Source organism: Styela clava, chromosome 10, assembly GCF_964204865.1.
Source record: "Styela clava chromosome 10, kaStyClav1.hap1.2, whole genome shotgun sequence".
Taxonomy (NCBI): Eukaryota; Metazoa; Chordata; class Ascidiacea; order Stolidobranchia; family Styelidae; genus Styela; species Styela clava.
In genome coordinates, this window is record NC_135259.1 from 21480653 (window position 1) to 21493754 (window position 13102).

At 37.8% G+C, this 13102-nt stretch overlaps 1 protein-coding gene across 1 annotated transcript; it reads left to right on the plus strand.

The window, feature by feature from the left end:
* The first annotated feature begins 9764 nt into the window (after positions 1-9764).
* LOC120337263 (BET1 homolog) lies at positions 9765-13102 on the plus strand. The gene is made up of 2 exons (XM_039404995.2): positions 9765-10176; positions 10842-13102. The coding sequence occupies exons 1-2, from the start codon at positions 10008-10010 to the stop codon at positions 11000-11002; spliced, it is 330 nt and encodes a 109-aa protein (XP_039260929.2). The 5' UTR covers positions 9765-10007; the 3' UTR covers positions 11003-13102.

Here is a 13102-nt window from a genome sequence, read left to right on the forward strand (position 1 = left end):
AAATAAATAGTAATATCGTGTATCCGTTTAACAATCCAATTGTAAGAATCGAATTCAGAATAAGTATACACATATATACATCGTAGCAATAAACCGGTGAAAGTGGCATAGCCAGAGCGAGGGGTTAGCAACTAGGACCCCCCCCCCCCCTTTTTTTTAATACGTAAAAAAGCATTTTTCTATATCATGCACATCAATTTTTCGTAGTTTGAAACGCTTTTTATGCCCTCAAGAGTATGGAAAACCTACGTTTTCAAGGCGGACACGCCGGACCCGCTAGATGTTACGTTCTAACCTACCAATTAGGAATTTCAGATTTAAGCAAAACAACCCGCCACGTTTTTAAATAATCAATTCAGTAATTATCCAGTCAGGTTGGGGAATAATTTTAAAATTCAAATCCCTGGCACAACGTGCATTCCTAACCTTAACCGCATATTTACTAATTTTTTCACTTTTAGTGTTGGCGGCGGTGTTATTATTTGTCGGGGCAATGGCTATAAAAATGGGTCGCGAATATAGAAATGGCAATAAAAATAGGTAACTGAAAAAGTAGTAAACTGACTAATGTTGGGTAGCAACCTAACATGAAATAAAAAGAATCAAAGAAGACCTAACGAAACCCGTGGCGATAAATAACAACCCTAACTTATTCTAACTACCATTTTCTAACCCTGACATGGTCAAACTAAGGCCCGCGGGCCAAATCCAGCTCGTTGAGGAGTTTAATCTGGCCCGCCTAATGCTGCCACGCCAAACTGAAACCAAATTTAGATGTTTTAGCTAAAAATAGCTCAAGGAATTTGTTGCGATTGCGATTAAATTTAGTTTTGCCACGAGGCGTATTGTTTTCCACTTTTGCTTTTGTAACACTGTAAATATTGCTCATAAAATGTAACTCATTACGTCACATTCACATGGCTCGCCAGTCTGTGTGCGCGATAATTTTGAACCCTGGTTCAAAGACCTTGCTCACCCCTGCCTAACCTGACAAAACGGAATCAAATCGAATCGATCAAAAACAAGTTGTATTTCAATAACTGATAGTACAAATTTTCCTATGCATTCAAAATGAGACTAAACTAAAATTCTACATTAGAAAGCCTAAAAGCCAACGCTTGTACCTTTCTGACGTTTTGATCAAACTAAAATACCTAGCCTTGTTATTCTAGAGAGTGAGACAAAAAAAATGATAATTTTTAATAAAGAAACTAAAAATTGATCATGCTCATTCTCTCTCGTTTTTGTATGTGCGTTCGCGCTAGTGTTTATTTAAGCATTGAAAGTAATTCAACCGCATGTACGAATGCGCGTGCTCATACACTCGTTCAGGCTGGATTTTCGAATCAACCCGAAAGATATAAAGCTGGCTTCGACGGGGTTTCGGGGTTTGGCCTATTTAATAAATTAGGGGCAAAGTTGTGGGTTAATTGAAAGCTCCGCTATCTCACCTTGGGTGTAACAAATTGGGTAAGCAGTACTGAACTGGAGGGATTCCAATTATCTGGGATGAGTTATCTTTATAAGTTATTTTAAGGTGTTTTTGATTAGAGATGTTGCCATGTACAATTTATGGTCGTCCCATACAACTTTCATCTCTATTGAGTGCTACATGTGGTTTATTGTCGTCACATATAACTTTTGGTGACCGTACATTTGAAGCCACGTACATTTAAACCCATGTGTATATCCCCGTGTTCAATCTATATGCGGGTGCTAAAACCCATGGGTTAGGGTTAGTATGGGTTCAACTATCCGTAAAACAACAAAAAAATTTCCATAGGTGCAATAGTATGCAGGTGCAATTGTCTTGGGTTCAAATGTACGGGAACCATAACTTTCATGGCTATTGGGTGCTGTATGTGGTTAGGCTGCCAAAACCATACTCATCTATATTAAAAGTGTTGTAAAAACTTAATTTCAGACCTTAGAAATTAAATTAGATATTGAACTTTGGTTGTCGCTGCTCGATAACCAATTCTGGTCCTCCGCGACTTCCCTTCCCCCGGTAAAAATTTGTGTTTAATTTTTTTTTCGTCAATTTCGTATGTTATTTTTTACTGGATGGTAAAAAATAAACTTGACTAGGACTATGAGAAAAATTGCAAATCTTCAAATAATCAGTGCCTGTTTGTACCAAGCCTTGTTCATAGTGGAATTGTGAACAGGCCCACCATTTTTCATCCTGCCAATATACCAGGGGCCAAAATTTCGCCCACTTAGAGTGACGGGCCATGTGATTGTGACGTAAAAAGTTCTCTTTTATGAACAGTTTTTACAGTGTTACAAAAAGCAAAAGTGGAAAACAATAAGCCTCGCAATCTCAACAAATTTCTTGAGCTATTTTTGAGCTTAAACTTTGAAATTTGGTTTTAGCTCGGCTGTGGCAGTATCAGGCAGGCCAGATTAAAGTACCTAACGGGCCGAATTTGACCCGTTTGCCCATGTCACCTATATACTTCAAAAAGCTGAAAATTTATGTTTCGAATATATTTGAAAAATATTTGCCCGTCGACTTATTTGTCATAATCAATTTCAGTGATGGCTATGACGTCATATTTTCTTTTGTGACGATGTACTGTGAATTTTAACGTCATCTTGACAATTTAATGCTCGTTGTTTCATAAAAAAAGCATGACCGATCACGTGACATGGGAGCCATCTTGTGTTCGTGGAAATTGAATAGCAAACTTTTTTGGGATGTTCTATATCGTCCCGAACAAGACGTTAAGCAAGCAGACATAGGCGCATCAGGACTGCGATGGCTTAAAACAGGAATTGGAAAACAAAGGCCTAAAGCATTTTACGCGCTTCAGAAGTGTGTGTACCAATATTAAGGGAACTAATTTTGTTTGCCTACCTTTAATCAATTTGTGTGAAGAGACTGAAACCTGTGGGCAGGGGTATATTCACTTGGCTAACACAGACAGTCCCCGAACTCGTAATAGAACTAAAATAAGGAAAATCGGAATCAAATTATGACCTAACTCTAACCTGGTACACATACTACGGGAGTACCTCGTACGCAGTCCTCTGGTCTTGGTTAAAACTCTTCACAGCCCATACAACGTTTAGATTTATTTTTATATTTTATTCAAAATATCTAAACCATGAATTGTTAAAATAATGTAAATGTGTATTCAGGTTCGGTTCAAAAATGTCATCCATCATAAATTTGTGAAAAGTAAGTATAATTTTTCAATGTGGTCATTTAATTAAGGATTAATCAAGGGGGGGCGGTTCGTTGTCCCTTGACTCGATATCGTTACCCCTCTAGCTACTGATCTGTTGTCAACTTATACGATGGTAATGGTAACTAAATGATGATATCTTGGTGTATACAATGTTAATGGCAATTCCTTAAAAAGCTAGACTCTCGCCAGAGCGAAATCTTAGTAAAATGTATACCATATTTTAAAAGCTCTCTTTTATATGAATTGAGTGAATGAATGAATATAAGTTAACCTATCCAGAAAATTCAAATTGGGCCCCAAGCACGGATTATTTAATATTCTTTCTAAATTAGTCTAATTTAATCATTAGTACAATTGTGAACCTCATAAATGTCACATACCTAAATATTAGCCAAAAAGCAATGTCGGTAATTTCAAGTTAACTTACGTATGATGCAGGAACGCAATCCTCGACACCGCGCGCTCCGTCACATGTTATTTCTCGCATCTGCATGACAACTTGACACTGGTCCATATCGGCCTGTCGGATTTTGTAAAGTTGGAAGTCAAGACGTGGAGGGGGGGGGGCTTTTTTACATTAAATGGGCCCTACCATCACCCCCTCTCGGGCTACGCCATTAAAAAAAAAAATTGCCTACCTCTGGCTTGGAGATTGGAGCTTTTGACTCATCGTATTTCCCGGCGAATAAGTCGCTTTTCTAGACCCAAATTTCTGCCCTGATTTTTTTTTTGGGGGGGGGGGGGTGGTCTTATTGGACGAGTATGATAATTTTCATTTTTTTTTTGGTCGCCTTATTATGTATTAGGTAATGTTCTTTTATGGCGGACGCAAAAGACAGTTTGAATTCCCGTAGTTATTATGGATCAAATATTATGCTACAATAAACGTCATTATAGGCTATTTTGACCAATGCACAAACGCGGCGACCGCTCAAAAGGCATTGCATGGTAATTTGAGATTCCGATGTTGATGCGATTTCACTACCCCGACTTATTGGCAGGTTATATGCAAAAACCCATTTTTTCCGGCCTACAGACGGGCCTCGTCGTATTGACCGCCGGGAAATACGGTAACTGTGTTGCTATTGTAGGTTAAATATTCTGGACGTTTATAAATATAGAAGCTCCTTAAATATCAGTGGATATAAGAAGTGATCAGGGCTACTCAACTATTTTCACCAAAGGTCTGTTTACTAAACTCCAAAATTACTGGGGTCCGGACGTTACAGATTATTTATTTCATCAAATAAAATAAACTTCAAATGCAATAATAAATTAAATACAAGAACAATGAATAACTCGCAAATATGAACACAAATGTCGCACATCGGTACCATTACGTCAAACTGTATAGCTGTGTATTTAAATTGTATCAAAATCTTCTGAAACTATAAAACAATGCTTATGTTGCCAAAATAAACAAGCAGACGCGGTCCAAATTGAATGGTCGAAATGTCCGGATTCGGACCGCGGTCCGCCAGTTGAGTTGCCCTGATCTAGGATATTGCAGCCATAGCTCGTCGCAAAAATCGTCTGTCACAACAGTCTCCTTTGTGGAAAGTGTTTATTTATTTATGTTCGATTGCCCCTTCCCCCGACGTGACATCATTATATTGACAAGGGGCGTTACCCTGCAGCTTGCTTCTTTAATTTCACGGAATAAAAACGTCGTTATGGAAACAATAATAGCGCAATTGTGATGTTTATAATAGCATTGTGACGCATAATAAAATATTTGAGAAGGTTTGTCGTCATTAAAAACTCATTATCGAAGCGGGAATTTTCTTAGTTTATTCTTGGATTATGGAAGGCCGTACATATTTCTTGCATCGTATCATTAGCCCATACATACCTCATGTGCAAATAATAAAATTTATCGTTATTTTCATCAGATCGATAAAATCGGCATCGCGACCAAAATCGAATGTCTGTGCCTTTGTTTATGTAAATTCAAGAATCTCTCTGCAAATTGATACAAATATGCAGAGTGTCTAAAAAATTTCGCCCGATTTTGTAACAATCAAAAATTCTTTGTTTCTGTTTTTAATATTGTGCTTGTCGTTCTCGTTCATCATACAATAAAATTTATTTAAACTCACAATTGTTATTACTCTAAAATCGCGCAAAATTATCATTGTTAGCGCTGTTAGGTCGGGTGAAATTTTTTGAACATCCTGTATTTCCGTATATAACTGTTTTGAGTGATTCAAGGACCTTGTTGCACATAAACACAGTTGTTTATTTGTAACGCTTTGTTTGTCGTAGGCCACTACTCGTTCATTACTGACATCTGCACTGTTAAAAAACACGTGAAATTTACTTGGATTCGCTTTATATAATAAATCAAGAATATTCGATTCAAAATGACCAGCCCTGGTAGTGGGCATGGAATTGTCACTGAAGTCATCAAAAGGACACCGGTCACGGTCTGATGAAAGTATTTACGACATTTTTAAAGTCTGCGTATTTTTCTCAGGCGCTTGTAATCACACGTGGGCCGGTTTTTAAAAGTATTAATATCCCTGTACCATACTTGTGCGGTATCCATGATAATTAGGTTTATTTTTGGAACAGGCGTTCTGATACCACACACTTGCACGATAGTGTTTCGTTTAGAGCAGACATGAGCAAACTACAGCATGCGGGCCAAATCCGGCCCATTGGGTAGTTCAATCTCGCACGCCTGATGCTGCCACAACCAAATTAAAACCAAATTTAGATGCTTAGCTAGAAAAATCTCAAAAAATTTGTTGAAATTGCGATTAAATTCAGTTTTGCCACGAGGCTGATTGTTTTCCACTTTTGCAACAATAGAAATATTGTTCATAAAATGTATCTTTTTACGTCACACTTACATGGCCCGCCAGACAAGGTGGGCAAAATTTTCGGCCCCTGGTCTAAAAACCGTGCCCACCCCTGGTTTAGAGAGTAGTTCTCAAATTTGATTGACAGCGGGCCAAAATTAGAAGCTGAATGATATTCCCGGGCCAGGAAAGAGGTGCGCTTCAAAGGGGCCTATGTCGGTACCGGCACGGCACGTATAATAAGGATGACGAACAATTGTTACGAATATACAATTTCGCAGCACGATTTTGTAGTGGTAACAATCAAAATTTTCTTTGTCTCTGTTTAATAATATTGTGCTTGTCGTTCTCGTTTATCATATAGTAAAATTGATTCAAACTTACAATTGTTGTTACTATAAAATCGGGCGAAATTTTTAGTTGTTATTACTGTGGAATGGTGACCGTACATTTGAACCCATGTGTATATTCGCGGATTCAATCTATACGCGGGTGCTAAACCCATGGGTTATGGTTAGTATGGGTTCAACTATCCGTAAAACAAAAAAAATTTCCATAGGTGCAATAGTATGCAGGTGCAATCGTCGTGGGTTAAAATGTACGTGGGTTCAAATGTAATGGAACCTTGTGGGACACCCTGTATTATTTCCAAAGATAACTATTCTGAGTGATTCGAGGACATTGGCACATTCGTATATCGGTAACGCTTCGTCTGTCCGAGGCCAGTACTCATTCATTACTGGCGTTCATTTTTTAATGAGGATAACGAATAATTGAACTGTTACGAATATACACGTGCTTAAATGATAGCGATGATAACAATTCTCGGTAAACATAAAGTTTTAAACTATTTCACTCAAGTTAGGCGGGCCCTATTAAAACGTTACGGGGGCTGTAATTGGCCCGCGGGCCGCGGTTTTGGAACCACTGGTATAAGCTAATAAGTAGCTTGAGCGGGAATGAGATATACTTCAGCCTGTCTTATACCAGGGCTACTCAACTATTTTCACCAAAGTTCCGTTTACGAAACTTCAAAATTACTGGGGTCCGGACATTACAGAAAATTTATTTCATCAAATAAACGAAATTTCAAATGCAATATTAAATTAAATACAAGAGCAATGAATGGCTCGCAAATATGAACACAAATGTCGCACATCGGTACCAGTACGACAAACTGTGTAGCTGTGTATTTAAATTGTATCAAAATCCTCTAAAACTAAAACGATGCTTATGCTGCCAAAATAAACAAGCAGATGCGGTCCAAATGAAATGGTCGAAAGGTCCGGATTTGGACCGCGGTCCGCCAGTTGAGTAGCCCTGTCCTATACCATAAGTTATCAAAGTGCTGCGTACGGAGCCCCACGGATTCGTGAGAGAAATCCAGAGGCTCCGTGAGTTATTCATTTACTTAAATAAATCTTCAATGTTTTTAAGTACTAGTACTAGGCTAATACATCCGAGTCTTCAAACAAAGTAATTTTTTTCAATCAGGGAAATAAGTCGGTAATTAACAAAGTGTTTTTGTTTTTTAATTTTGTAAATTTATTTGTGGGGCTTAGCAAAAATAGTCAATCAATATTTGTCCGGACAGGATTTTACCAACTTCGCACTGCCTGTTTAGTGTATTAGATCCCGAGTTCAAGGGACTCCAGCGATACCAAGATTGTTAGACCGAACTTATAAGCACTATGCCATCGTTTTGTTGCAAATTTTAAGCATACTTCAGACTGCGTGCTTAGAAATCAAATTATCTGACTTCAGTTCTAGTAGATATTTAACAATAGCGAATTCGTACTTAGGAACTTAGGATATAAACTGATCCAAATACGCCGTAAGTCGATGCTCCACATTGTTTCTATATCCATGAAACTGTCCATCGCCGCTGTGATCATGACAATTCCACACGCCATCAAAGTCGGTGACCGATAAAAGGGGTGAATATGATCACGGCCAGGTGTGGAACTATACCGCCACCTAGCGAATATAAAATAAGTCTTAACTCGGCGGTAATCTTTTAACCCCGTTGGACTGGGTATTTACAAAATAAGTAAGATATTAATTAATAAATAAATTTTGACGAAATTTCATTTAATTTTTATGATTTTTATTGGTACTTGCAAGACCGTGCATATTTAAAAACATACTAATATATTTAACTGGTTACTTACGTGATTTCAGGTTTGCTCTATCTATCGCGTTTTGTATTTGTATATCTAAACATCTAAATAGACTACCGGTACCAGAAAAATGTTGAAAATATTAGGAGGGACCATGGCTCCTCAGGACTCCCTTTTTGGCTACCGTTGCAATGGCGGCGTGGCTCATCGTGCTAAGCGTTAAGAATACGCTCGCCATCGCACTTCTGATTACTCTGCGTGGGTTCGCATCCCATGAGTGATGGTTATGTGCGAGAGGATTGCTGGACTCCTCGCCGCCGTAGGGTGGTTCACGTAACCGCTGGTCGGTTAGGGCTTCCTCCACCATCAAGTCCATGCTTCTGAAAACAAATAACTAACTAATCTCATAATTGACATGGAATGGTAACCGGACGAGAGGCCGTTGTTCGCCATATGGTTAAGCCGTCTTATCGGCTTTCCTCTCCCCGGGATAAATATGTAAATCTTATCATTATTCTGCCTTGTTTCCGAGTCTCGTTATGGTATGCAATGATTGGAGCGCAGTCGAAATACGGTATACAAAACCCATCTTTAACAAACCGCTGCTCGACAATCTGTTGTTTAAAAGTACCGGTAAAGAATTTTAGCCTAGTCTATCACAGCTATTTCTACACTAATTTTTCATTACTGCAATTAAATTGAAACTCCTAGGAAGACAGAGGTATCATTGAATTATCTGATTTATATTTAAATTTCAGAAACACAACTGAAAACTAACGAATAGAGTTCAAAAACGCGAAAACGAGGTAATGTTTACGGCAACGCCTGAAAATTTGCCTGAGTGAAAAAAGTGTCCCAGTGGAAAAGGGGGCATTGTTACGTCACTTTTCGCATCTTGCGATTAGCCAAAGTCATGAAGTAAACAAGGAAGTTGATGCTCGAGGAAGTCCATACCGTATGGGGAACTACGGCCTTTCGTCCGTTGCCAGATCATTTCGGGCATGGAAACCGGGTATTATGATGTTTCTCTAACCGCTGACTGGTTACGGTTACATTACGAACCATTTGAGTGCGTGCATAGAAAGTGTTGAGTTTTTTGTAGCAGACCTTCGGACAGATAGCGATGAGGACCAACTGTGACTTTTATCGGAACCAAACTTATATCGTGACCAAATGTTCGATGGTGTGGCTCAACGGACTAAGCGTTAGGATCCTATACGCTCGCCACCGCACCCCTAATTACTCTGCGTGGGTTCGCAGGTTCGAATCCCATGCAGGGATGGTTATGTGCGAGAGGATTGCTGGACTCCTCGCCGTCGTTGGTTGATTCACGTAACCGCTGGTCGGTTACGGCTTCCTCCACCACCAAGTCCATGCTTCCAAAAACGAACAATATAACTAATCACATACCCGACTTGGAATGGTAACCGGACGAGAGGCTGTGGTTTGCCATATGGATAAACATTCTTATCGGCTTTCCTCCCCCCGGGATAAATACTGTTTCAGAATCCTATCTTATTCCATATGGTGGTTTGTGCAAATCATTGACGCATTTTAGTAAAATATTGACTCAGTCCACCACATCCTCTAAGTTCCTATTATCGGTCTCCGCCTTATGTTGTTGCCGTTTCTCTGATTTCTGCGTTTTTAATTTCAGACCTTTCTACGTTTTTTTCTGCATAATTTGCTACGTAATAGGCGAGAAGACTAAGAAATAATAAGTGTTAGATTATTATAGCCTAATAGATTGGAATTCAAGAAGGAACATTTTGAAACTGCGTCAATAAGGTTTTTGATACTTGTCACTGACTGCCGTACAAATACTCAAAAATCGTTTAAAATTGGAGAAATTTATTTTGCCGTTTTGACAACATAACTGTACTGAAATAATGCGGCGTGCTGGGACCGGGTATTCCCCTATGGGGGGACAACAACGGTCGGTTTATGGAGAGGAGAATGACCGTATGGAAGAGGAATTAAAACATAAAGTTTCCGCTCTTAAAACTTTGACAATTGATATAGGAGAAGAAGTCAGACTACAGAATCGGGAATTAGCGGGTTGGTAAAAAATTTATTACAATGTGCTGTTAACTGTATCTGTAATAATATTCCTATGTTGCTTGAAACGCAAATAAGTTTTTAACCAATGTGATATTGGGTCTCGTGTACTTTCGCACCTCAATACTGTAACTTCTAGTGGAGTTGTCGTAACAATTTTGCATATTTGATTCCTAACCCCCACCTGACTACGCCGTCCATAAATTATGTCACTGCGACATCAAAATCATGTCATATAGCTTTCTAAAGCATAGCCATGATCGTCCGAAATGACAACTGCGCCGACAATAATGAACTTACTAACACCAGCGATCTCTCTCTTATCGAGGTTGTTACGGGGAGAAAACAAGAGAAATTGGTTGCTCGTCTCGAGGTAATCGTTGCGTGTTTTAGTCTTTTGGACGATCATCCGAATATTTTGGCGTGCTTTGTTTCGTCACTCTGTCGTAAATTTTGGATGCTGTAGTTAGGTGGAGATTAGGAATGACATGACTTGGCACGCGCTTTTAGTTTAATCAAGTCCTCAATTTTCAACAGCTCATGCCAAATATGGTACCAATAGAGTTCCGCCCGAGACAGACTCTTACTGGTAACTGAACGAGAGGCCGTGGTTCGCCATTTGTAATTTTCAAGTCCAACAACAACTTATTTATTTTCCTTTCCAGGTATGGACGATGACATGGACAAGGTTGGGGGTTTTCTCGGATCAACGATGGGTCGACTGAAGGGAATAGCGAGGCACGGATACGGAAAAATGTACTGTTACTTATTCCTCTTTGCTATGGCGGTGTTTTTCGTCATGTATTGGATGATAAGACTGAAATAAGAGGAAATTTTCAAAGTTATACAGATTTTAGATGAATTTAGATACGGATTAATGGCTTGGATAGTTCGAATACTACTAGAAATTTAGAGAGTTGTTCTCGGAAAATAAAGTCCATGGACTTTGAAGTGGAGGGGTAGATTTTTAAACGCTAAACTCACTCAAATAATGGCTCGATATATTCTGAAAAATTCTTCTTGGGTCATCCTTGAAATTTTAACGCACAGTGCAATTTGGAAGAAAATATCTTGAGTCTAGTTTAGTAACACATGTACTCCTAAGTTTGGGTTAGGAATGACATATGCGAAAAATTTATGCCATGTCTACTAGAAGTTATTTTGGCAAGAAACTGCACAAGACCCGGTATCTCTCTTGAGAGAATTTTTTTTATAAATTTGTGGACATTGTGGTAACATTAGTTTGAAGATTAGAATTTGAATTTTTCTTAAAATTTTAGCTTTAAATATCTTGTATATTTTTTCTGCTCTTTGGAAAAGAAACTTTACAATATCATTGGACTTTGTGCTGGTTGCGAATGCTTTGAACTTGAATTTTCCAACTCTTTTTCATTTCAAATTATTCAGTCATTCAGCAATCCTGCATTCAGACTAATTTTCACAATAGTGTGATCAGTGTGATAAGCCTACCGTTTGTTTTTCTGATAAAGCAAATATCAAGTCACTGCTTAAAGTCGAATTTAACCGGGATATTTCTAATATCAAGTAGGTACAAACAGTGGGGTACAGCCAAGGGGTTTTCGGTCTTGTAACCTCTGTTTCAAAATTATTAAAAGACTGGAAAATTTGCCAATAATATGTGCGCTTGCATTTTGCTAAAAATCGTTGATTGTCTTAGACATTTTAGATTCTCGTTGTTGTCATGGAGTGAATATTTTACATGGCAGAAAAGTCATTTTACGCTGAAAAAGCTGGCTCCTTTACCGAACGCGCAATCACAGCAACTGTTTCATAAGGTTGAAAATCCTGGCTGTGCCCTGGGTACAAATATTCAGTAGGTATTTGTCATAGGTCAGTTCTTACGGTGAACCACCCTGCTATGGCGAGGAGATGTAAATTTTTGGCAAAAATGTTCAGGAGAGGCAATAAAATGGCGACCCTATGATAAGCTAACCTTTTTTTTTTCTTGTGTGACCAACGATCAATATATATTAACTTATAGCCACTGCCTTGGTCGGATATACTTTAAAATTTAACTGATTCATAACTGCATTTGACTTTATTCAAGTTTAAAATATACAACTAAAAATACTATAATGACTTCATCTGCAAAATAAGAAAAAGGTTAGAACCGCATATCTACACAAAATGTAATTTCATCAGTTTTTTTTTGATTGTTTGTACGGTTACATGCTAACAAGGTCATGTTCAATCAATCAGAGGAAAAGTTGTTTTAGGGAAAATTGCTTGTTAACCACTGACATAAAAAATTATACTTTGTCTTGTTGCCAAAATAGCGTCTCCTAACTTTTGTTTATTTATTTTTCAAAGATTTTATTTTGCTCTTTTGATTTTTTTTTGTCACGACTGGTGTTGTAATTGGTGCTGCCTATTATTAACTGCTTTGCCGTAACAGTTTAAGTAAGCTATTCGGTGTGTTTGTTGTTAGTTATTGTTATTTGTGAACATTATTGCTTATACCAGGGTATTTTCAAATGTATTTAAATGAAATATTTTTGACGTCAATCTCATGTTCTTGTACAATGTTTATCAGGGATGCCCAAAACCCAATCGACTCTTCGGAGAGGTTTAAAATTATTTACCGTAAATTTAATTTAAAAATCTTTGATTTCAGGAATGAATCAAAAAACTTTATGTATGATGAAAAAAATTTATTCAATTTCATAAAACTTAAAAAAATCCTTATTTTATATCTGAAAATGTTTTTTAAGATGTATTTGAAGTAATGAACAATTCGGTTTCGTCTATTTCCCCAAAACTTAATTTTGTTTGATATTTTTGACATAAAACTGTGGGAAATTGTGATATTTTTTTTCTATTTAATATTGGTCTTCAGAATGTATTAGAAATTGGGCTTCCCTGCTCTTAGAAAATATATATTAATGTTATTATAGTTTATTACAGA

Coding starts and splice junctions, on each gene's coding strand:
- LOC120337263 (XM_039404995.2), top strand. CDS start 10,008: ATGCGGCGTGCTGGGACCGGGTATTCCCCTATGGGGGGACAACAACGG. Junction 10,177..10,841: donor ACAGAATCGGGAATTAGCGG/GTTGGTAAAAAA, acceptor TTTCCTTTCCAG/GTATGGACGATGACATGGAC.